General features: G+C 41.1%; 1 protein-coding gene and 1 pseudogene across 3 annotated transcripts in view; one reads left to right on the forward strand and one right to left on the reverse strand.

Annotated features, from left to right (window-relative positions):
- The window catches only part of ACAD9 (acyl-CoA dehydrogenase family member 9), a 47,048-nt gene that overhangs the window by 22,471 nt on the left and 238 nt on the right, over positions 1–24,339 (reverse strand). For 2 of the 3 annotated variants that reach the window (XM_034998076.1, XM_034998077.1), the window contains exons 2-3: positions 19,059–19,152; positions 2,988–3,089 (exon numbers count right to left, since the gene is read on the reverse strand). In XM_034998076.1, coding sequence (XP_034853967.1) covers positions 2,988–3,089; positions 19,059–19,152 — 196 coding nt within the window. Of the gene's footprint in view, positions 1–2,987; positions 3,090–19,058; positions 19,153–19,657; positions 19,856–24,339 lie in introns of all 3 variants that reach the window. The other variant, XM_034998078.1, reaches the window with a different exon arrangement.
- Positions 5,296–5,921, forward strand: LOC118005806 (annotated as a pseudogene).

The raw sequence follows: 24,339 nt of genomic DNA on the forward strand, positions 1-24,339 counted from the left end.
CTCCCTGCTCACTGGGAAGCCTGTTTCTCCCTCTCCCACTCCCCCTGCTTGTGTTCCCTCTCTCACTGTCCCTCACTCTGTCAAAAATAAATCTTAAAAAAAAAAAAAAGAAATCACTCTTCTGGAAAGAAGACAAAGATTAAAAAAACAAAAACTCCACTGAGCTGATGTATTTTGCATTTCATCTTCAACTTCTAGAGGTGGCTGGATGGCCTCCATGTGTCTTAAAAATGATGGATTGGGGCATAGGGTCACGTGGCCAACAAGAGCAGAGCCGGGCCTTCAATTCGGGTGGGGGTCCTAGCCCTGGAGCCACCGCACAGCCCAACTGCAGAGGGTGCCACTCACACATAAAGGGAAGGATGGCCCTGCCTGATGTGTAGTTCCCCAGGGTTCCATACCCGGGGAAGGTCAGAGCTCCACAGTATCCCATCCCCACTCCTGCCATTACACAAAACTGTAAAACAAAACACTTTTGTTCTTACTCATTTCATATCCTGAGGGTCACTACTGTTTGTTTAAAAAAACCCCAAAACCTTCTGATGTTTTTCCACTAACATAGGTATCACCACAATCATGGAGAAACAGCAATCCCATGGAGACAGATGACAAGTAGGTGGAGACTGCTGGCTGGGGAGAAGCTGAGGGGCAGGAAGGAACCACACACTAGGCAGCATGCAGGGAACTGGGGGAGAAAAATCCAGGCTGGGTTGCCAAAAGGGCCTCCATTTTCCAGGATGGTGGTTTCCAGCCAGTCTTTAGAATGCTCCAGACTGGGAACATTTCCCCCCAAATTTGGGGGCACAAACATAAGGTTGCCGTTGTCTTAATTTCCCAAGAAAAGATAAGAAAAGAAAAAGAAAAAGAAAAAGAAAAAGAAAAAAAAGAAAGTGAAAAAGCCCCAAACTCATCTCAGGAAAGAAAGAACACTTTCACGCCAGTGAGTAGGACAGGAAACAAGAATAAGAGGTACAGTGCTGTATCACCTCATGCCCCGCCCCCCCCCCCCCCCCGCCACATGCTGGTACAAAACACACGCAGCTGGAGAAAGACACATCCCAAATGGACACAAAGTGTTTGCAGATAAAATTAAGTACTTCTCCCCAATCAAGAGACAATTTAAAAATGCTCCTGAAGGGGAAATATATATTATCACTAACCTGACTATGTGTCTATAGAGGTTTTCTTCTGCCACTTGTTTTCTCCAAGCACTTACTTATTTTTTTAGCTGACAGACCCACCACGGTTCTCTGGCTCTGCCCCCACCTTCATTCTGTTCTAACATTCACTGTGGACTGCACACTAGGGCAGGCGATTGCCCTGTGCCTTGTGAGCTGGGACACTGACGAGCCTCGGCTGTCTGGGCAGAGCTCAGTTTCCTCCCACCACACACGGAGGCTGCAGATTTGGGCAAGGAGACCAGGACGCGCAGCTTCCTCCACAGAGGCTCGAGCTGCTATGTTCCGCCACGAGGGGAGGCGACAGCAGTGACGGTCTCACGTCTTCTTGCAGATGGGGCAGTGTTGTTTTTACACATTTAGAAATGTGAGGAGAGGTATGTCATAAATGACAGGTAAGATACGTTGTTTAACAGCTTAAAATGTTGCAATAAACATCCATATGAATGAAGATGTAACCTAATTAAAATCTGCCTCCGAATCAAATCAGGCATGCACTATTTGGTCCTAAATGTTCACATCTCATCTCAGACCGGAGGACCAGCTCCAGGCTGGGTACCAGAGGGAACTTACTCTACAGACACCGAGGGCCCCCCAACCCTGGCTGCGGAGGTGATGAGGAACAACACAGGCCTACCTTTATTCTCTGGAGATAAACCAGGCAGGGGGACAGAACATCAAGAAAACCTCCTGACTTCTCTATCTTGCTCTGCTAAACCTAACTCACAACCTGGTTGGAAAAATGCCCAAAATATTAAATGTCCAAATGACCAGCTCAAAGACAAGAAATAGGCCCAAGCCTTTAAAGCACCACAGACAGCTCTTTCCCCTAAAGAGGGTTCTTAGTTGATCCAAGGGGGAAGTGACTCCAGAGAAAGCTCAAGCAGAGGGCTCAGCAATGGGTGCAGCATACAGGCTATGGAACCCGGAGCCACACTTCTATGTCAAAGGGGACTGAGAGTAAAATTAAATGGTGTGTGTGTGTGCATGGTGTGACTGTTACTCTGCTCCTGTTCTTCTTTCCCCTACCCCTCCGCCCCACTTCTTGCTGTCCCCTGAATCCCTACACAATTTAGATGACCAACTCTAGATTAGGCAGAAGAAGAGACAGCGGTAGTGACTGGCCAAATCTAAGAAGGCAGAATCACACTGGGATCCTGGGGAGAAAGGCCGGATCTTTCATCTGGGGGCTAAAAACAACACTACAATGACCCAGGAATTACAGGGACAACCCAGAGCACAACGGGCCCTGCTCGAATGTTTTCAGTGATCTAATCTCCCACCTCAACGCACCTGTGTCCTATAGCCATGCACCTTCTTCCTCTGCACCAGGATAGGAAGCAACTGGCAGACCCCGACACCTGAGCTCTCAGCCTATGGTCATCCCTCCAACAAAAAGGGCTCACAGCTCTGGGGCAATTCCTTTGTGGAGAGACCAAAGGGCCTCACGGTGCAGATCACACTGGAATTGGCCAATGTGGCTTTGAGGTTATACGCACCTCCTTCTCTGCTGCCCACAAGGACCTGGAGAGCACAGACATCCTGCAGTGGTCCTTAGCCATGCCAAATGAACATAGTGCAGGCCTCAACAGTTCTTCCTGCTCCTAAGTCCCTTAGTCCACACACTCACTGGCCAGCGACCCCAGATTTGGTCCATGGTGGGTGTTTTTAATTCCAGCGGTTTTATAGTTTGATCCTGGACATACTGCATTTAAAGGCCACCTTTCCCAAACAGAACCCTTTCCTGGACAAATATGGGGTCCTTTCTTAAAAGCCAAACCAGCAGGGTGGTGTTTTCACTTTACTTACCATATTCTTCTGGGACTTGCAGCCCAAAAAGCCCCAGGCTCTTCAATTTCTCTAACGTTTCTTTTGGGATTTTTCCCTCCCGGTCAATTCTCTCAGAGTCCACTGCCAAGAGGAAATATTTTGATTAAGCAAAATATAAGCTATGTCTACAAAGATGAACAGAACAATTTTTTTTTAAGGATTTTATTTATTTATTTTGAGAGAGAGAGAGAGAATGAGAGAGAGAGCACATGAGAGGGGGGAGGGTCAGAGGAAGAAGCAGACTCCCTGCCGAGCAGGGAGCCCAATGTGGGACTCGATCCCGGGACTCCAGGATCATGACCTGAGCCGAAGGCAGTCGCTTAACCAACTGAGCCACCCAGGTGCCTGAACAGAACAATTTTTGTATCGCATACAATCCCAGGGTCAGAAACTTCAAAATTGACATGTCTAGTCAGTTATTCGGCATGTGTTCAATTTCACCTAATTAGCCCAGCCAGCATTATTATTTCGAAAAATGGGCTGTACCAGGTAGTGTTCTCTTTCTTGATCTGGGTGCCATTCACATGGGTGTATTCACTGTGTAAAACTGCAGCAGGTTATATAAACTTCTCTGAAGGCACATATATACCTGAATTTTTTATTACCATTACCTTCTAGAAAATTAGAAACTAAGTACACAACTTCCAGAACTGTCCTAAAAATGTCAGGCTAGATAGCCAAACTCTGGGTTATACCTGGATCTATGTCTAACTAGTTTTCAGAAACCACAACTCTTTCACCATAGCCTACAAATTCTGAGGACAGTTTAATCTGTTCAACACCTACTCACGTCCATTAGCGCAGAACGGAGCAATCACTAGCATTAGGTCTATAATTATATACCTTGTATGTACACATTTTTGCCTGAATCAAGTTAATTAAAATCTTCTTTCAAATTGGCAGCATATTAAACTTCACTATTATTATAAATTTTAAAAACCACCATAACCTACACTTGGGAATTTTTATGCACATGGATCACTAATGAGAAATATGGATTCCCCAAGAGTCCAAACCCCTCATTTTTTGTTTTTTTTTACAACTTTATTGACATTTACAAGTGGCAAATAAAGCACATATTTACAATATGTATTTTTTGAGTTCTGACATGTTTGCCCATGAAACTACTCTCACCAAATAAATAATAAAAACTTCCTTTTCCACAAAGAGTTCCCTCATGCTCCTTTGTGATCAATCCCTCAGTCCATTTCCATCTCTAGGCAACCACTAATCATCTCCTTTTTGTCTATAGATTAGTTTACATTTTTGAGTTTTAAATCACATAGCAGGTAGTCTTTTGATCTGGCTTCTTTGACTCAGGATGATTCTGAGATTCATCTACATTACTGCATGTATCAATACTTTATCATAACACTTTTTACTGTTCAATATTCTACTGTATGGATATAAAACAGTTTATCCATTCACCTTTCGATGGGCATTTGGATGGCTCTTGGGTTTTGGTTCTTAGAAATAAAGCTTCTATGGGCATTCATATTTGAGTTTTTATGTAGCTCTGTTTTCATTTCTCTTGGGTCACTACTTTGGAGTGGGATGGCTGGGCTGTACAGTATGGTATGCACAGTAAGAAACTGTCAGGATCTGGGGAGACTCCTGCTTCCAAGATGGAGTAACAGGGATTGGAATTATCACCTTGCCTCAACATACTAAACATACAAGGCATGCATAAGAGCAACAAGCAACATGTCACTAGTAGAGAATGAGGCCTAGACCACGAATTCTCAACAAGGGCAACAGCACCCCCAAAGGTAATAAAAATTGGTTCGGGAGTGGGGCAGCAAAAAATATTTTTTTAATGGATAAAGAACAGAAATACAAATAATACACAGAAATATGGTACAACTTGGAATTAAAATTTCATGAGTGGGGTGTAAACAGGGAAAAGATGTCTAAAAAGGGTTTGGGGGGGAGGGTCAATAATGAAAAACAGGTTGAGAAACCCTGCTCTACAGGCTGTTCTGCTCCCACCTAACAATGCTTACAAAGCAAGCCTTGACCAAAACCAAAGACACCACCAAAATTAGAGTTCCTGAGGGAACACTGATACAAAAACCCTCAACAAAATACTAACAAACTAAATTCAGTAATACATTAACTGGATCTTTCATTATGATCAAATGGGATTTATCTGGGCATATAAGGATGGTTCAATATCTGCAAATCAATGTGCTACATCACATTAACAAAAAGAAGGTTAAAAATCATGGTCACCTCAACAGATGCCAAAAAAAGCACTTAATACAATTCAACATTCATTTCTGATAAAAACTCTCAACAAAGCAGGTATAGAGGGAATTTAACTCCACATAATAAAGGCCACATAGGACAAACCCATAGCTAACATCACACTCAACTGTGAAAAGGTGAGAGCTTTTCCTCTAGGATCAGGTATGACACAAGGATGCCCACACGTGCCACTTTTGTTCATCATAGTACCAGAAGTCCTAGCCACAGCAATCAGACAAGGAAAATAAATAAAAGGCATGAAAATTGGTAAGGAAGAACTAAAAATGTCACTATTTGAAGATGACAGGATACAATACATAGAAAACCCTAAAGACGATTCCAGAAGTTGCTTTCTGAGGTAGCGTGCGGTCTTTGTCGGCTTCCACCATGGCATACTGTGGCCAGGGCCAAAAAGTGCAGAAGGTGATGGTTTAGCCCATCAACCCCATCTTCAGATACTTGCAAAATACATCTCGAATTCAGGTGTGGCTTTATGAGCAAGTGAACATGCAAATAGAGGGCTGTATCACTGGTTTTGATGAGTACATGAACCTCATATTAGATGATGCCAAAGAGGTTCATTCTAAAACAAAGTCAAGAAAACAACTGGGTTGGATCATGCTAAAAGGAGATAATATTACCCTGCTCCAGAGTGTCTCCAACTAGAAATGATCAGTGAAGTGAGAAATTCTTGAGAAGGCCATGTAATTTGTTTTTTTAGATGTCCTTTGTTGTGAGTGTAGTTCCAAAACATTTGTTCTTATTGTTTTGATTACCTTTATGTTATTACCAGAGGACAATAAATGCTGTGGGATTGCATTTAACAATAACAAAAAAAGGAAACCCTAAAGACTCCTCCAAAAAACTATTAGAAAAAATGAATTCAGTAAAGTTGAAGCATAGAAAATTTACATAAAAATGCTGCATTTCTATACACTAATAATGAACTATCAGAAAGAGAAATTAAGGGGCACCTGGGTGGCTCAGTCGATTAGGCATCTGCCTTCAGCCTAGGTCATGATCCCAAGGTCCTGGGATCGAGCCCCATGTCAGGCTCCCTGCTCAGTGGAGAGCCTGCTTCTCCCTCTCCCTCTGCCTGCCACTCCCCCTGCTTGTGCTCCCTCTCTCACTCTGTCAAATGAATAAATAAAATCTTAAAAGTAAAAAGAGAAATTAAGAAAACAATCCCATTTACAACTGCATCGAAAAGAATAAAATACCTAGGGATAAATTTAACTAAGGAGGTAAAAGACCTGTATTCTGGAAACTGTTAAAACAGTGAGCAAAGAAATTAAAGATGACAAAAATAAATGGAAAGACATAGAGGCATTCCTCATTTTAACTGCACTTCACAGATACTGCATTTTTTACAAATTGAGGGTTTGTGGCAACCCTATGACAAGCAAGTCTACTGTGCCATTTTTCCAACAGCATTTGCGCATTTCATGTCTCTCTGTCATATTTTATATTTCTCACAAAATTTCAAGCCTTATTTTATTTGTTATGATGATGTGTGGTCAGTGATCTTTAATGTTACTACTGTAATTGTTTTGGGGTACCATGAACTCAACCCATGTGAGACAGTGTGAGCTTAATTGATAAATGTACAATCTGACTGCTGCACCGACCAGCCATTCCCAGTCTCTCTCCCTCTCCTCTAGCCTCTCTCTTCCCTGAGACACAATATTAAAAATAGGCTGATTAGTAACCCTACAATGGCCTCTAAGTATTCAAGTGAAAAGAAGAGTCGCATATTCTCTAACTTTCATTCAAAAGCTAGAAATGATTCAGCTTAGTGAGGAAGGCACGTCAAGGCCAAGAGCTAGGCCTCTGGTGCCAAACAGTTAGCCAAGTTGTGAATGCAAATGGAAAGCTTCTGAAGGAAGTTAAAAGTGCTACTCCAGTGAACACAAAAGGTAAGAAGTGAAACAGCCTTACTGCTGACGCGGGGAAGGCTGTAAGTGGTCTGGATAGATCAAACGAGCCACGTTCCCTTAAGCCAAAGTCTACTCTAGAAAAAGGCCCTAAGTCTCTTCAATCTATGAAGGCTGACAGAAGTGAGCAACCTGCAGAAGAAAAGTCTGAAGCTAGCAGAGGTTGGTTCATGAGGTTTAAGGAAAGAAGCCGTCTCCATAACGTGAAAGTACAAGGTGAAGCAGCAAGTCCTGATGTAGAAGCTGCAGCAATATCCAGGCAGCACCCTCCACCAGCAAAAAAGCTACACCTTACTGGAAGCTCAAGGTGATGGTTAGCATTTTTTAACAATACAATGTGTTGTGGTTTTTTTTAAGATTTTTTATTTTTAAGTAATCTCTACACCCAATGTCGGGCTCAAACTTACAACCGCAAGATCAAGAGTTGCATGCTCTAACTAGAATTTAAATAAAAACATGAAAAAAAAAGTCTCATGCCCTACTGATTGAGCCAGCCAGGTACCCCAGCAATAAAGCATTTTTAAATTAAAGGTATGTACATTTTTTGGGCGCCTGGGTGGCTCAGTCAGTTAAGCGTCTGCCTTTGGCTCAGGTCATGATCCCAGGGTCCTGAAATCGAGTATCATATTGGGCTCCGTGCTCAATGGAGAGCCTGTTTCTCCCTCTCCCTCTGCTCCCCCTGCTCTCTCTCTGTCAAATAAATAAATAAAATCTTAAAAAAAAAAGTATGTACATTTTTAAAGACATAAATGCTAGTGTACACTATTTAATAGACTGCAATATAGTGTAAACATAACTTTTATATGCACTGGGAAAACAAAAAATTCATTGGACTCATTTTATTGTGGGATTTGCTTTATTGTGGTAGTCTGGAACCAAACCTGCAATATCTCTGAGGTATGCCTATTCCATGCTCACAGATTGGAAGAATATCGTTAAAATGTCAACACTACCCAAAGAAATCTACAGATTGAATGCAATATGTATCAAAATAACAGTGGCATTTTTCACAGAAACTAGAGTAAATAATCCTAAAATTTGCATGGAACCACAAAAGACCCCAAATAGCCAAAGCGACCTTGAGAAAGAGGAATAAAGCTGGAGGTATCACAGTCCATGTTCAAACTACAGCACAAAGCGATAGTAATGAACACAGTATGGCACTAGCACAAGAACAGACACATAGCTCAATGAGAACAGAGTCCAGACATAAACCCACACTTTTACGGTCAATTTAGTCTTTGACAAAAGGGGCAGGAATACACAAAGGGGGGAAAAGACCGTATCCTCAATAAACAGTGTTGGGAAAACTGGACAGCTACATTCAAAACAATGTAACTGGACCATTTTCTTACACCATATACAAAAATAAACTCAAAATTGATTAAAGATTTAAATATAAGACCAGAAACCATAAATTCCTTAGAAGAAAACATAGGCAGTAAGCTCTTAGACACTGGTCTGGAGCAATAATTTTTTGGACTTGTCTCCTCAGGCAAGGGCAACAAAAGCAAAAATAAACAAATGGGACTACCGGGGTGCCTGGGTGGCTCAGTCGTTAAGCGTCTGCCTTCGGCTCAGGTCATGATCCCGGGGTCCTGGGATCGAGCCCCGAGTCGGGCTCTCCGCTCGGCGGGAAGCCTGCTTCTCCCTCTCCTACTCCCCCTGCTTGTGTTCCCTCTCTCGCTGTGTCTCTCTCTGTCAAATAAATAAATAAAATCTTAAAAAAAAAAAAAATGGGACTACCAAACTAAAAAGCTTTTGCACAGCAAAGAAAACCATCAATAAAATAAAAAGGCAACCTACTGAATGGGAGAAGGCATTTGCAAGTAATATAACCAATAAAGGGTTAATATCCAAAATATATAAAGAACTCACAACTCCATGTCAAAAACCAAACAATACAACTAAAAAAAGAGCAGAGAATGTGAACAGACCTTTCTCCAAAGACAACATACAGATGACCAATAGATACAAGATGCTGAACATCGCTAATCATCAGAGAAAAGCAATTCAAAACCACAATGAAATATCATCTCCAACATGTCAGAATGGTTAGTATCAAAAAGATAAGAAACAACAGGTGTTGGTGAGGATGTGGCGAAAAAGGAACTCTCATGCACTGTTGGTGGGAATGCAAACTGGTGCAGCCACTATGGAAAGTGGTATGGAAGGTCCTCAAAAAATTAAAAACAAAACTACCATACAATCCAGTAATTCGCTTCTGCGTATTTGTATGAAGAAAGCAAAAACACTAATTTGAAAAAATTCATACACCTCTATCTTTACTACAACATTATTAACAATAGCCAAAATACAGAAGCGACCTAAGCGTCCATCGACAGATAAATGGATGAAGAAGATGTAGTATACATAAACAATTCAGCCATAAAAGAAATGAAATCACGTCATTTGCGACAAGATGAATAGATTTAGAGGGTATCATACTAAGTGAAATAATGAGTAAGACAGAAAAAGACCATACAGGGGCACCTGGGTGGCTCAGTCGTTAAGTGTCTGCCTTCAGCTCAGGTCATGATCCCAGGGTCCTGGGATGGAGCCCCGCATCGGGCTCCCTGCTCTGCGGGAAGCCTGCTTCTCCCTCTCCCGCTCCCCCTGCTTGTGTTCCCTCTCTCGCTGTGTCTCTATCAAATAAATAAATAAAATCTTTAAAAAAAAAAAAGAAAAAAACCATACAATTTCACTTATATGTGGAATCTAAAAACCAAAACAACCAAAACAGAAACAGACTCACAGACACAGAGAACAATATGGTGGTTGCCAGAGGAGAGGGAGGATGTAGGGAGAGGCAAAATAGGTGAAGGGAAATAAAAGACACAAACTTCCAGTTATGAAATAAATAAGACATGGGGATATAATGTACAACATAAAGAATATAGTTAATAATATGTAACAACTTTGTATGACAACTGATAGTAGCTAGATTTATACTGGTGCTCACTTTGTAATGTATATAAACATTGTATCACTATGCTGTATACCTAAAACTAATATAATACTGAATGTCGATTACATTTCAATTAAAAATATAATAACAAAATAAAATCATTTCACTCTGAAAAAGTAAAGGATAAACTGGTCCTCGGGTAGTAATAAATAATTCAATTTAACTGTATTGTTATAAACAATATAAGACCCTAGCTTATCAAGAGCCTACTTCTCCCTCTGTCTCTCAGATAAATAATAAATAAATAAATAAAATAAATAAAAATAAAATAAATTTAAAAAAAGAATTTTTTTAATAAAAAATTACACTGGGGCACCTGGCTGGCTCAGTTGGAAGAGTATGCAACTCTTGATCTCGGGGTTGAGCCCCACATGGGGTGTAGAGATTACTTAAGTAAATAAAACTTAAAAAAAAAATTAAAGCCTTTAAAAAAATGAAAAATTACAGTACAAATAATAACAGCATCATGAAAAAATTCTGAAAATAGTAGTGATCATGGTACAAAATATGAAATAATGCCACTGAATTGTATACTTAACAAGGATTGAAATGGTAAATTTTATGTTATGTACATTTTACCACCATTATAAAGAAGGAAAGAAAGAAAAGAAAAACAGCAAGGTATTGTAGGGTTTATAATAAATATAGAAATAAAATGTATGAAACAATAGCAGATGGTCTGCAAAAGCAAGAATGTTGTAAGGTTCCTATAGAAAATGTGAAGGGATATAATAATAGCTCAAAATAGACTTTGATAAGACTTATATACCATAAACTCTAAAGCAACCACTTAAAAAAACAAGAGGTATAACTAGTAAATCAACAAAAGAGATGAAATGGAAATATAAAAATATTCTATTAATCCAAAAGAAAGCAAAATCAGAAGAAAAAGGGAAGAAAAAGACTGGGCAAATAAACAACTAGATGATAGAGTTAAACCCAACTATATATATATATATATAGTTTCAATGTGAATATTGATACATATATTATAATGTATATTCACATTAAAACAATCATATATCAAAAACCAATTAAGGGGCACCTGGGTGGCTTAGTCGTTAAGCGGCTGCCTTCGGCTCAGGTCATGGTCCCAGGGTCCTGGGATCGAGCCCCGCATCAGGCTCCCTGCTCGGCGGAGAGCCTGCTTCTCCCTCTCCCTCTCTCTGCTGCTCTGCCTACTTGTGCTCTCTCTCTGTGTTAAACAAATAAATAAAAATCTTTAAAAAAAAAAAAAACAATTAAAAGGCATAGACTATCAGATTAGATTTTTAAAAAGACAACATTCTACGAAGTTGCCTATAAGAAGTACGTTATTTTTTTTAAGATTTTATTTATTTATTTATTTAGATTTTATTTATTTATTTGAGAGAGAAAGAGAGAGAGCGTGAGAAGGGGGAGGGTCAGAGGGAGAAGCAGACTCCCTGCCGAGCAGGGAGCCCGATGCGGGACTTGATCCCGGGACTCCAGGATCATGACCTGAGCCGAAGGCAGTCGCTTAACCAACTGAGCCACCCAGGCGCCCGTAGTACATGTTATTTTTATTTTAAACTTTTATTTTGAAGAAAATTTCAGATTTAAAGGAAAGTTGCAAAATAGTATAGACTTCCTGAATACTCTTCACCCTGCTTCTAACAGAACCTTGCAGAACCATGGTAAAATTCTCAAAATTAGGAAATTGACATGCATACAATATTACTAAATTACAGAATTAATTTCACCTCTTGTCCATTAATGTCTTTTTTCTGTTCTAGGATTCATTCTGGATCCTACGTTGTGTTTAGTTGTGATGTCTCCTTCCTACCCTCCAGTCTGTGACAGTTCTTCAGGATTTCCTTGTCTTTCACGACCTTGATACTTTTTTAAGACTTTTTAAAAATTTGAGAGACGGGGAGGGGTGGGAGAGGAAGAGGGAGAGAGAGAGAGAGAGAGAACGAGCTCGAGCACACAACTAGGGGGGAGGGGCAGAGGGAGAGGGAGAAGGAAACTCCCTACTGAGCATGGAGCCCAATGCAGGACTCGAGTCCAGGACCCTGGGATCATGACCTGAGCTGAAGGCAGATGCTTAACTGACTGAGCCACCCAGGCACCCCATGACCCTGATACTTTTGAAACACTGGTTACTTTGTACAGTGTCTTTTTTTTTTTTTTTTTAAGATTTTATTTATTTGAGAGAGAGAGAATGAGAGACAGAGAGCACAAGAGGGAAGAGGGCAGAGGGAGAAGCAGACCCCCTGCTGAGCAGGGAGCCCGATGTGGGACTCGATCCCGGGACTCCAGGATCATGACCTGAGCCGAAGGCAGTCGCTTAACCAACTGAGCCACCCAGGAGCCCCATGTACACTGTCTTTCAATTTGGGTTTGCCTGATGTTCTGACAGTTAGATTGAAGCTGTATGTTTTGGGCAAGAATATCACGGGGGTTATGCGCTCCTCTCATGATCTGATAAATCCTATCGGGGTACATGAGGTCACTAAGTTTTATTACTGGGGATATTAACTTTGAACACTTGTTTAAGGTCGTGTTTGCCAAGATTCTCCATATAGAGTTACTATTTTCCCCTTTGTAGTTAGTAAATATCATAGGGAACTACTCTGAGATTATGTAACTGTTTCTCCTCCAAACTTTCACCCATTAACACTAGCATCCATTAGTGGAACTTGCCTATACCAATTTTACTACAGCGTGTGCTTCATGATAATTTTGTATTTCTACAATCCCTTCTATGCTTATTAAGTCGAGGAGAAACTCACGTTGAATATAAAAGCGCAAATCAGTTAAGAGGATAGAAAAGAATATAACATACTAAGACCAATCAAAAGACAGCTGGAGTAGCATAGTAACACCAAAGTAGATTTCTCAACAAATGCTATTACCAGGGATTAAAAAGATCATTTCAAAAGGAGTCATTTCATCATGAGGATATCATAATCCTGAATTTTCATCCACCTAATAATGGATCCTTAAAATACATTAAGAAAAAACTGATAGAAATGAAAAGGAAAAAACCACACAACCATAGCTGGAAAAGTCCTTCTCTCATTAACTGATAGAAAAAGTGGATAAAAAATTTGCAAGGATACATTTGAACAACACTGTCAGCCAATTTTGTCCTAATTAACATTTATAGAGCATTCAACCAAACAATGGGAGAATATTGTCTTCAAGTGCACATGGAAGAACATCTACAAAGTAGACCATACTATGACCATAAAACAGATCTCAATAAATTTAAGAGGACTCAAATTATACAAAGTATATTCTCTGACCACAATGGACTACTTTTCAGAAATCAACAATGGGAATATCACTACAAATCCTACAGACTTTAAGAGGATAAAGAGATAAGAAAAGATTATAAACAACTTTAAGCCACTAAATCCAACAACTCGTTAAATAGACAAATTCCTTAATAGTTATGAATGATCAAAATTCACAAAAGAAATTATGTAACCTAAATAGCCTTATATCTATTAAAGCAATTGAATTAATCAGGGGCGCCTGGGTGACTCAGTCGGTTATGTGTCTGACGTTGGCTCAGGTCATGATCTTAGGGTCCTGAGTTCAAGCCCCGCATCGGGCTCCACACTCAGTAGGGAGTCTGCTTGTCCCTTTTCGTCTCCTCCTGCTCATGCTCTCTCTCTCTGTCAAATAAATAAATAAAATCTTAAAAAAGAAAAAGAATTAGTAAAAACTTTTCCATTAAGAAAACTCAAGGCTCAAATGGTTTCACTGGTGAATTCTGCCAAATATTTAAGGAAGGAATCATACCAATTTTACATAAAGTCTTACAGGAACTTGAAGAGGAGGAAACACTTCCTAACTTAGTCTATGCGGCATTATTCTAATTAAAAATTGGATTGTCTGGTTTTTGTTTTTTTGCTATTGAGTTGCAGGAGTTCTTTGTATTAGATATTAATCCCATATCTGATATATGGTTTTTACAAATATTTTCTCCCATTCCCTTAGGTGACGGTTTCTTTTGCTGTGCATAAGTTTCTAAGTTTGCTATAGTCCCACATGTTGATTTTTGCTTTTGTTGACTATACTTTTCATGTTTGTTTTGTTTTGTTTTGAATTGCTGTTGGCTGTGTCTGTGCCAAGGATCTGCCCCACGTATAAACCTAAGGTCTTCTTAGGTCTTTCCTGAGTCTATGCCTTTCCCTGGGCATGTGTGGTGACTTTATAATTCTCCCTGTATATGTGGTTGCTTTGAATGTCCTTGTCTTCAATCTGGCTCCCAAAAGAGGAAAAAAAAAAATGAAAGGGGGGGGACAAAAAAGGGCTCAGCATCTTAATCTGCTGGAAGTCACTTTGGCCACAAGGGTAAGGGCTTGCAACAATAAGAGAAGGTAGAAAAATCGCCTCTGCCTCTTGGTCTGTACCTCTGTGATCAGAAACAGTAATCAGAACACAGACCCCTAATATTTGATGGACAAGGTCTTTTTTTTTTTTTTTTTTTGCTACTCTGGCTCCCACAAGCCAAATGCTAGCTGCTCCAGGAATAAGTGCACAGCTGCCTGCTTTCCGGCTGAAGGTGGGAGATGGGTAGCTGCTACTGTGCTCAGAGCTAACTGACCAAAATTAACTGCAATTTACTATCCATGCTCCCCTGGAAACTGCAAGCCTTCAACAGACTTGAGTTCCAAAAACAGTTACATTACATAGATTCTGCCACTGCAGTTGTTGTCCAGGTGGGGAGACAGACTCCTGGTGCTTCCTACTCTGCTACTGTCCCACAATCTTCTGGTAAATTTATTTTTGGCAAAGGTACCAAGTGCATTAAATGGGGAAAGGATAATCTTTTCAACAAACGTTGCTGGAGCAATTGGATAGTCATATGCAAAAAATCCTGAAATTTTACCTCATGTCATATGTAAAATTAACTGGAAAGGGGTCATAAATCTGAATGTTAACAGTTAAAAATATGAACCTTCTAAAGGAAAACGAGACAAAAATCATCCTGACCTTAAGTTCAGCAGATTTCTTACATAATATACAAAAAAGAGAACCAGAGAAGAAAAAATTGCACTTAACATTAAAAACTTTTGCTAATAAAATGAAAAAAATCAAGCCACAGACTAGGAGAAAATTTTTGCTAAACATACTGGAGAGAAGACTTGTATCTACAATAAAGACTTCCTATAGCTCAACAATAGTTAAGACAATCCCATTTTTTTAATGCATAAAATATTTGAAGGACATTTCTCTAAAGAAGATATACTGATGGCAAATAAGCACACGGTAAGATGCCTACATTATTAGTTATTAGGGAAATGAAAATTATAACCACAATGAGATACCACAACACACCCATTAGAATGAAACTTGGAGTAACTGGAACTTTAATAACTGGTGGGAATGTAAAGTGGTAACCACTTTGGAAAACAGTTTGGCAGTTACTTAATAAGTTAAACATGAACCTATCTTAGAATTCCACTCCTTCATACCTCCCCAAGAGAAATGTGAGTATATGCCTGTCTACACCAGACTCATAGAAAAATATTCACAGTATCTTTTGCAATAGCTAAAATCTGGATACATACTGAATGTCAATTAATAGGTAAGCAAATAAACAAACTGTGGTACATCCAGACAAAGAAATAATACTCAGTGTTAAAAAGGAATGAACTAGGAGTGCCTGGGTGGCTTAGTCAGTTAAGCATCTGACTCTTGATTTCGGCTCAGGTCAGGATCTCAGGATTGTGAGACTGACCCCATGTTGGGCTCCATGCTGGGCGTGGAGCCTGCTTAAGATTCTCTCTCTCCCTCTGCCCCTCCCCCGCTAAAAAAAAGGGAATGAACTATTAGTACATGCAACATGGATAAACTCAAAATTATACCAGAAGCAGCTATGCAAAAATGTATGTAATGTAGAATTCTATTTAAATAGAATTCCAGGAAATACAAACTAACTTACAGTGACACAGAGCTGATCAGTGGTTGCCTGGGGACAGGTGGGGATGAGAAGGGGATGAGAAGGGCCTGAGAAAGCATTTAGGGGTAATGGATATGTTTATTATCTTGTATTGATGGCCCCTTGGGGGTACCTATATTTTTTAAAGCAGAACATTATTATATTTGAATACGCAACTTCTATACAACCAAAAAGTAAAACATCACAGTAAAATGAGAGCACATGGTATTTCATTTGCAATGCATGGCAAATAGTTAACATCCTTAATCATAAATGATCTCTTAGAAGCCAGTAACAAAAACACTAATATTCTAAGGGAAATGAAAAAAAAAAAACAGAGGAAAATGAAATAACGATTAATAATGTTTAAGGACATATGAAGATGACTAAACTGAACAGTAAGAAAAGCAATTTTTTTTTGTAATACCACACTGTCAAATATTTAAACATTGACATGTAATGTTTGTACTGTTTAAGAAAACAAGTCTCATAAACAAACACTGGGAGACAAGATTGATGAGGACAATCTATACCATTTGGGGAAAATTTCTACTTTTGACTCAGAATATAAATTTTGGATATATTTAATTCCAATAAGGTGGAAATACTAGGACTATTTCAACAAATTAGCCAGAGAAATTTAAAATAATTTATATATAACGCATGTAAGGGGTGCCTGGGTGGCTCAGTCGTTAAGCGTCTGCCTTCGGCTCAGGTCATGATCCCAGGGTCCTGGGATTAAGCCCCACATCGGGCTCCCTGCTCTGCATGAAGCCTGCTTCTCCCTCTTCTACTCCCCCTGCTTGTGTTCCCTCTCTCGCTGTGTCTCTGTCAAATAAATAAATAAAATCTTTAAAAAAAATAAAAAATAAATAAAGCATGTAACTGCCTAGAAAATTTGTACCTAATATATGGGTCCAAAAGACTACTAGCATAACAATGTGTTCATCAACATGGGGGTATATATATATCAAAATTTATTAAACACTATACTTTGAATAGGTGCAATAATCAATTATACCTCTGTAAAGCTTATGAAAATGCTGACAAATCAGAGAGTAAAAGTTTAAGTAAAAGAACAAGGAACTAAAAAAAGATACAAGTAGGAAGATAACCACTAGAACAAAAACAGAAATATTTCTAAATAAAAGATATTTATACACAAGAAAGGGACTTTTTTTTTTTTTTTAGATTTTTTATTTATTTATCTGAGAGAGAGAATGGGAGACAGAGAGCATGAGAGGGGTAGGATCAGAGGGAGAAGCAGACTCCCCGCTGAGCAGGGAGCCCGATGCGGGACTCGATCCCGGGACTCCAGGATCATGACCTGAGCCGAAGGCAGTTGCTTAACCAACTGAGCCACCCAGGCGCCCCATACAAGAAAGGGACTTTTAACACCAGCAACAGAACAAGAGTTAGTGTGGGGAGGGGGGTGCACACGGACAGAAATACTTCAAGGGGGTTCACAGGGCCAAAGCTATTTTAATAATAGTAAAATATTCTTTGCCTTTTTAATTCTAATTCTATCATGAGTGTACAATGGGGTTTTCCTGGAACTGTAAGAAATATATCACAGATTAAATGCAGAAAGTTATGAGAATCCAGCTGGATTCTACCTGGTTCTGGCTAGATTCTGATATCTGTTGTTGCATATAATAATAAGCGGAATATTAAAAAGATCTGCAAAACTATAAAACCATACTCATTTTTTTTGTTTGTGAATAAATATTATTTCTCATTTAAAATATTGTTTCTGTTAACATGTACTGGGCTTTCATGATTTTTAAATAAAGTAATAAATGAACATAGTATTTTTTAAATTTCTCAGTTTTAATCTTCTAGCAGGGCACATATTCATAAATAAAACCCACATAAAGAAGATCCTGTGGGGGTGCCTGGGTGGCTCAGTCGTTAGGCATCTGCCTTCGGCTCAGGTCATGATCCCAGGGTCCTGGGATCGAGCCCCGCATCGGGCTCCCTGCTTAGCGGGAAGCCTACTTCTCCCTCTCCCACTCCCCCTGCTTGTGTTCCCTCTCGCTATATCTCTGTCAAATAAATAAAATCTTTAAAAAAAAAAAAAAAAACACCCTTTGGGGTCCTCAGTGCTAGAGAAATACTATTGTCAGTCAGTCATCACTGAACTCCCCAGAGAGTTCCCTTGGCCAAGATGCAGCCCTGTCAAAGGACTGGCTCAACGGTCTAAAAGAGGGCTCTTCAGGCTAAACTGGTGCCCTCGACCTGCAGTCTGCAGGCTGCTAGATATTCCTGGTTCATAACAAGCTCAGAGAGAGCAAACCTTTAAAAACACTTACGGCAATTTTACATTGCCACACAACCAAGCACATGATCAACGGATTTATATTTTGTAGGTCTTTTTTTTTTCCTTCCATTTTTCTAATTGTTCATGTTACTGTATTTTACAAAAGTGTTGGTTTGCAACAGTCTGGAAATGTTTAAAAGCGATCATTCACCACATATACATTGAGAAACACTGAACTAGGTGTCTTCTAATTAAATAGCAATTGGGATGATTCTTTCTTTTTAATTCTTTATTTAAATTCACTTTAATTAACCTACAGTGTATTAGTTTCAGAGGTGGAATTCAGTGATTCATCAGTTGTACTTAACACCCAGTGCTCATTACATCAAGTGCCCTCCTTAATGCCCATCACCCAGTTACCCCAAACCCCCACCTACCTCCCCTCCAGCAACCCTCAGTGTGTTTCCTAGAGTTAAGAGTCTCTTATGGTTTGTCTCCCTGATTTTGTTTGATTTTTTTTCTTCCCTCCCACAATGTTCATCTGTTTTCTTTCTTAAATTTCAAAGCAAGTGCGATGATTCTTAAAGCAAAATATTTTCAACAGATATTATTTCTACATGATTAATGACATTCAAGAGAGCTTCCCCTATGTATACTGCTTCTAATGTAAATATCAACTGTCCTTAAAATGGAAATTAATAATGATAAAGAAGATCATACATACCCTCTTCAGTGAAGAATTTTTCTACAGGTCCCACAAACTGATTGATTTCATTAAGTTCATCTTGGCTAACTTCTGGAAACGGGAAAACTTCTTTCTAAAAATGATAAACATTTACTAAAAATTTAATTTTTAGCAACCTCCCATCATGGTAATATCAGTCAAAAGGGGAGGAAACAGAGTTGCTAGATTCCGTATGTGGCACTCATTGATGGAAGTAGAATGCAGATCCTGGAACCACCGAGACGGATCTTCTGCCCAGCTTTCCCTATCAGTAACAAGTTCCACTGAGTGTCCCATGAAACAAAGAGCCCTAACATTTCAAAGCCCTGGGTTCTGTTCCCTGATTTGCACTGCAGCCTGCTAACTGGGTGGCCTTAGCCAAACCCCTTCCCCTCTCCACGCTTCCACTGTCCTACCCATAACATGCAGATAAATATTTACTCAAGGGTGTGGGGAGGGTTGTGAAAGGCAATAGGATAGGAACGCTCTCTCTCTACTGAAATGTAAAATTCTACGCTGGTTATTTTGGGAGTTTGAAGATGCTGCACTGACAAGAATACATGGTGGTGACGAGGCCTCCCATCTCGCCAGGTTCTCACCTGGCTACGCACTCCAGCCTCTGTCCCTCCTGTTCCGAGGACATTTACTCGCAGGAGATCACTGCAGGAAACCCAGCTGTTGAGCCACATCAACCTGAATTCAACTCTGGCTCTACCACTTATATGTGTGACTTGGCCTTTCTCAGGGTCAGCTTCCCTCTCCTCAGAACGGGAGGCTCAAAAGAGATAAGGTGTGTCCTAGAATATAAGAAGCTGTTAATTATTTGTATAAGACACTGGCTCTGCTCTCATTTCTGCCTCACAGCCTGGAAAAGAGCTGAGCTTCAAGTCTGTCTCAAACTACTAAATGGCCAATGTTTCTGGCTGACCTAGGATTCCTCACTAAGCCATCATTATATGTTGCCTAAAATCCTCCTGCTGTGTCCTTAGCTCCTCTGGCTTTCTGGGTTCCTGCTACCCCTGCAGTTGCCAGAGCAGCTCAAGGACTTGGATGAGTACTTGGATTTGGTCTCACAACAGCTGAGAAGTGATGTCCCAGGCCACAGGCTGCCAGCCCCCAGGAGCCCTGCCTCTCCTCATGGCACCTCCCACCGAGTGTTCAAGAAAGGTCTTCAAAGCAGGAGTCCTCAGTCTTCCCCCGCTAGCCCCTTGTGTATCTAGTCAGCCACTGAAGCCTGTCCACTCTAGTAACATGCTCCCAAGTCTGTTTTCTCCTCTCAGGACCCAGGACTACAGGCTTGTGGTGGGTCCCTATCCAAAAGTGACAGCAGACTTAAAAGAATTCCTGCCCCCCAACCCTGCCCCGGGCCATCCCTGACCCCACCCTCAAGATGGTCTAGACAGAAAATATGCTGAGACTTTCATCACTCTACAGCCTCTCAGAACAAAGCCAGCTGCTTAGCTGAACATACAGAGGTTCAACCCAGGCCCTTCAGAGCTTCACTGGTTCCTGTGGGCTTGTGCAATAGGTGTTAGAGGACGATGATTTCCTTCTGATACCAGTGAGCACACCAGGTGAGAAAAGAGATGAGCCTGGCAGCTAGTTGGCCCTCACCTACGACCAAAGGGTAACTGCTGCAGGAAGAGAGAGCTCAAGTGCATATAAGAACAAATCTCTGACAGCAACGTTCAAAAACCCAGTGGGGTGCCTCAGGGGTGCTGGGCTTGATTTCTATCAACGGTTTTTAAATTTTTTGAAGCAGTGGAACCAGTTTCTCAAATAAGTCTACTACAGAAGCCAAATACGTAAAACAGGTAAAAGCCGAGCTGCTAAGTTTGAGGCTGTGGGTGGGAAGGTCACCCAAATGCCTCCCATTCAACTCCCCACTGGCCCCTGCAGTAACCCCTGGGACATTTCCAGGAATAGCAAGGGGCCAACCGAGGGCAGTGTGACAGCTATAGGCCTAGAGGACCTTGAAGGTTTTTCTTTTTCAGAGATTCTAAGCACATCAGATGCCATGTTCCTGCTCAAACCGCAGTAATGCTATGAATGAGAGGATGTCAGCTTGAGTCAGGGCAGTAGCACTGGAGGGGCTTAAAGGTGGTCAGATTCTAAATATATCCCAAAGGTAGAGAAAACAGGATTTGCTGTTGGCTTAGACGTGGATTACAAGAATAAGAGGCATCCAAGGGGACTCCAGATGCTTGGCCTGAACAAGTGGGACAACAGAGCCACCACCATCGACGATAAAGATGACTGGGGGGAGGAGCAAGATTGGGTGGTAACACCAGGAACTCAGTTTCAGATACGCTAAATCTGAGGTGCCTATTAGACATCTAAGTGGAGCTTCTGGGTAGAAAGGTAGACATCAAGAGCCTGGAGTTCAGGTGAGAAATCTGAACTGGAGAAATATATTAGAGTCGTCAGGATACCGATGATATTTAAAGCCACAATACTAAATTAGATTAAAGGAAGAGTTGTGGATAAAAAGAGAAGTCTATAGACTGAGCCTCAGAAAACCCCAACTTTGAAACACAGAACCATACATACAGAGAACAAACTAATGGGTGCGAGAGGAGGAGGTAGGAGGATGGGAAATATGGGTGAAGACAAGTGGGAAGTACAGGCTTCCAGGGATGAAAAGGTACAGCATAGGGAATCTAGTCAATGGTACTGTGACAGTGTTGTATGGTGACAGGTGGCAGCCACACTTGTGATGAGCCTAAGTATAGACTTGTCAAATGACTATGTTGTACACCTGCAACTAATGTAACATTGTGTGTCAACTATACTTCAATTAAAAAAAAGAAAAAAGTTTCAACTGAAAGTAATATAACACTGTATGTTAACTATACTGGAGTGTATAATGCTAAGTGCAATAAGCTAGTCAGGGAAGACAAATACCGTATGATTGCACTAATATGTGGAATTTAAGAAACAAATGAGCAAAGAGGAAAAAAGAGAGAGACAAACTAAGACTCTTTTTAAAAAGATTTTACTTATTTAAGAGACAGAGGGAACTAGAGAGAGAGAGAGAGAGAGCGCACAGAGAGGGAGAGTGGGAGGGAGAAGCAGACTCCCTGCTGAGCAGGGAGCCCACCGCAGGACTCAATCCCAGAACCCTGGGATCATGACCTGAGCCAAAGGCAGATGCTTAAACAACTGAGCCCCCCAGGCGCCCCAAGAAAGACACTCTTTTTTTTTTTTTTAAAGATTTTATTTATTTATTTGACAGAGAGAGACACAGCGAGAGAGGGAACACAAGCAGGGGGAGTGGGAGAGGGAGAAGCAGGCTCCCCGCAGGGAGCCCGATGCGGGACTCAATCCCAGGACCCTGGGATCATGACCTGAGCTGAAGGCAGTCGCTTAACCAATTGAGCCACCCAGGCGCCCAAGAAAGACACTCTTAACTGAAGAGAACAGATGGCTGCCAGAGCATAGGTGAGTGGAGGAATGGGAAATAGGTGAAGGGGAATTAGAGTACACTTACATGATAAGCACTGAGTAATGATTAGAATTGTTGAATAACTATATTGTACACCTCAAACTAATGTACCACTGTATGCTAACTATACTGGAATTAAAAATTAAAAACAATGTAAAAAAAAAGGAAAATTCCTAACTCTGACTGGGCTAATCAGAAAGACTGGGCAACGTTTAGAGGTTAAGGAGCCAAGAAAGAACCAGCATAGGAGACTGAGAAGGATCAGCCAATGAAGTCAACAGAAAAGCCAGGAGAGAATGGTTTTTTAGAAGCCAGGAATGATGAACTGTGTCAAGGAAGATGAGAACAGACCACTAACTGACCTCACAAGAGAGCAGCTTTAGCAGATTGTTAAGGACAAAAGCTGGAATGGTCTGAGTTCAAGATGCAGCAGAGAGGGAACAATCACTGATGTAGATGAGAAAGGAGAGAATTACTGGATCAATGCCCTTGAGTAGGTGAGAAGGCATGGGGTCTAGTGATCAGGCTGGTTTTTGCTAAGAGTAGATAGTTCATCCATAGTAATCGAGTGTAGACCCTAGGGGCACACATGTGGGGAGGAGGGGTAAATTCCGTGGTGGAGGTTCTCCTTTGACTGCATGTACTTCCTCAGTGAAACAAGAAGCCAAGCTGATGGGTAAGTGAGGATGGGGGAGGTGGTACATGAAGCTTGGAGAAAAAGAAGCATGAAAGATTTGTTTTTTCACCAGTGTCCTGCAAGGCATGATGGACGTTCCAGGACCGAGTGCCCCAAGAGCCCCAGGTTCTGGGAAAAATGGTTTCTCAAACGTTAAAAACGGGCTTTGCACTTCCTAGCAGGGCAAGCCACTCTGCGTTTCAACTTCTGCACCTGTATCGCCTGACTGATTAGAGGAACAGTCTAAGAAAAGCCAGAGAATAACTCCTTAAACAACACAGTACCATCCAACATTTCAGCCTACCTCAAAACATTTTAAACACATTTTTTTTCTTTGCTTTCCACGGCACTTTTAGGGGAGGGCAAGTACCACTTTTACTATTTTGTAGATTAGTAAACTCAGGCACAGGAAAGTGAAATGAGTAACTCAAGGTCACAGACTACCAAGCGGTGAAGCGGGCAAACATTACCTATTCCGCTGCCTCTTGCACCGACACGGTACCTGACAGTTTAAAAAGCATTTCCGCGCACTACGAATCTCATTTTACAACACATCTGTGAGGCAGTACATATAACTAGCTTCATTTTAAGGCTGAAAGCACGGAGGCTGAAAGTCACAGAACCAAGGTCAAATCCACTAACAAGAGGATGACGGGTGCTCGATGAGTGCCGCCTACTGAGTAACAGCTAGGTTACTACTGGGTTCTACCACCTACGGAAGGGACCGGGTGTGGAAGGCACCTTGGCGCCTGCCTGCTGAGGCAAGGTGAGGCGCTGGAACTCAAGCTGTGAAAGCGAAGGAGCCGCTGGAAACGGACAGAGGGCGCTACGGTCACAGTCTGAGCTGTTCAGGAAACAAGAGAGGAAGCCCCGCACATTTCCGGGGCAGAACGCCGAGTTGAGGGTTGCCCAGGGACCACCTCGCCTAGGGTTTCCCAAACTGACCTAACAAGAATTAGCTGTCAGAACTGTAGACTGAGTGTCCGGGCCCCGTAAAGGACTCTTCCCTTTCCCTGGAAAGATTCTAGTGGGACTCAGGAACTTGGGAGTTCTAGCACACCCCCCGCCTGGCGGGCGTACTTGTCAGCCAGGTGTGGGGACTCTCACTTCGACCCCTCTTTCCTTGCTAAATGGCAAAACGCGGGAGGCAAGAGCGAGGG

The sequence above is a fragment of the Mirounga leonina genome, unplaced genomic scaffold, assembly GCF_011800145.1.
Source record: "Mirounga leonina isolate KUSES-001 unplaced genomic scaffold, KU_Mleo_1.0 Mir_94, whole genome shotgun sequence".
Taxonomy (NCBI): domain Eukaryota; kingdom Metazoa; phylum Chordata; class Mammalia; order Carnivora; family Phocidae; genus Mirounga; species Mirounga leonina.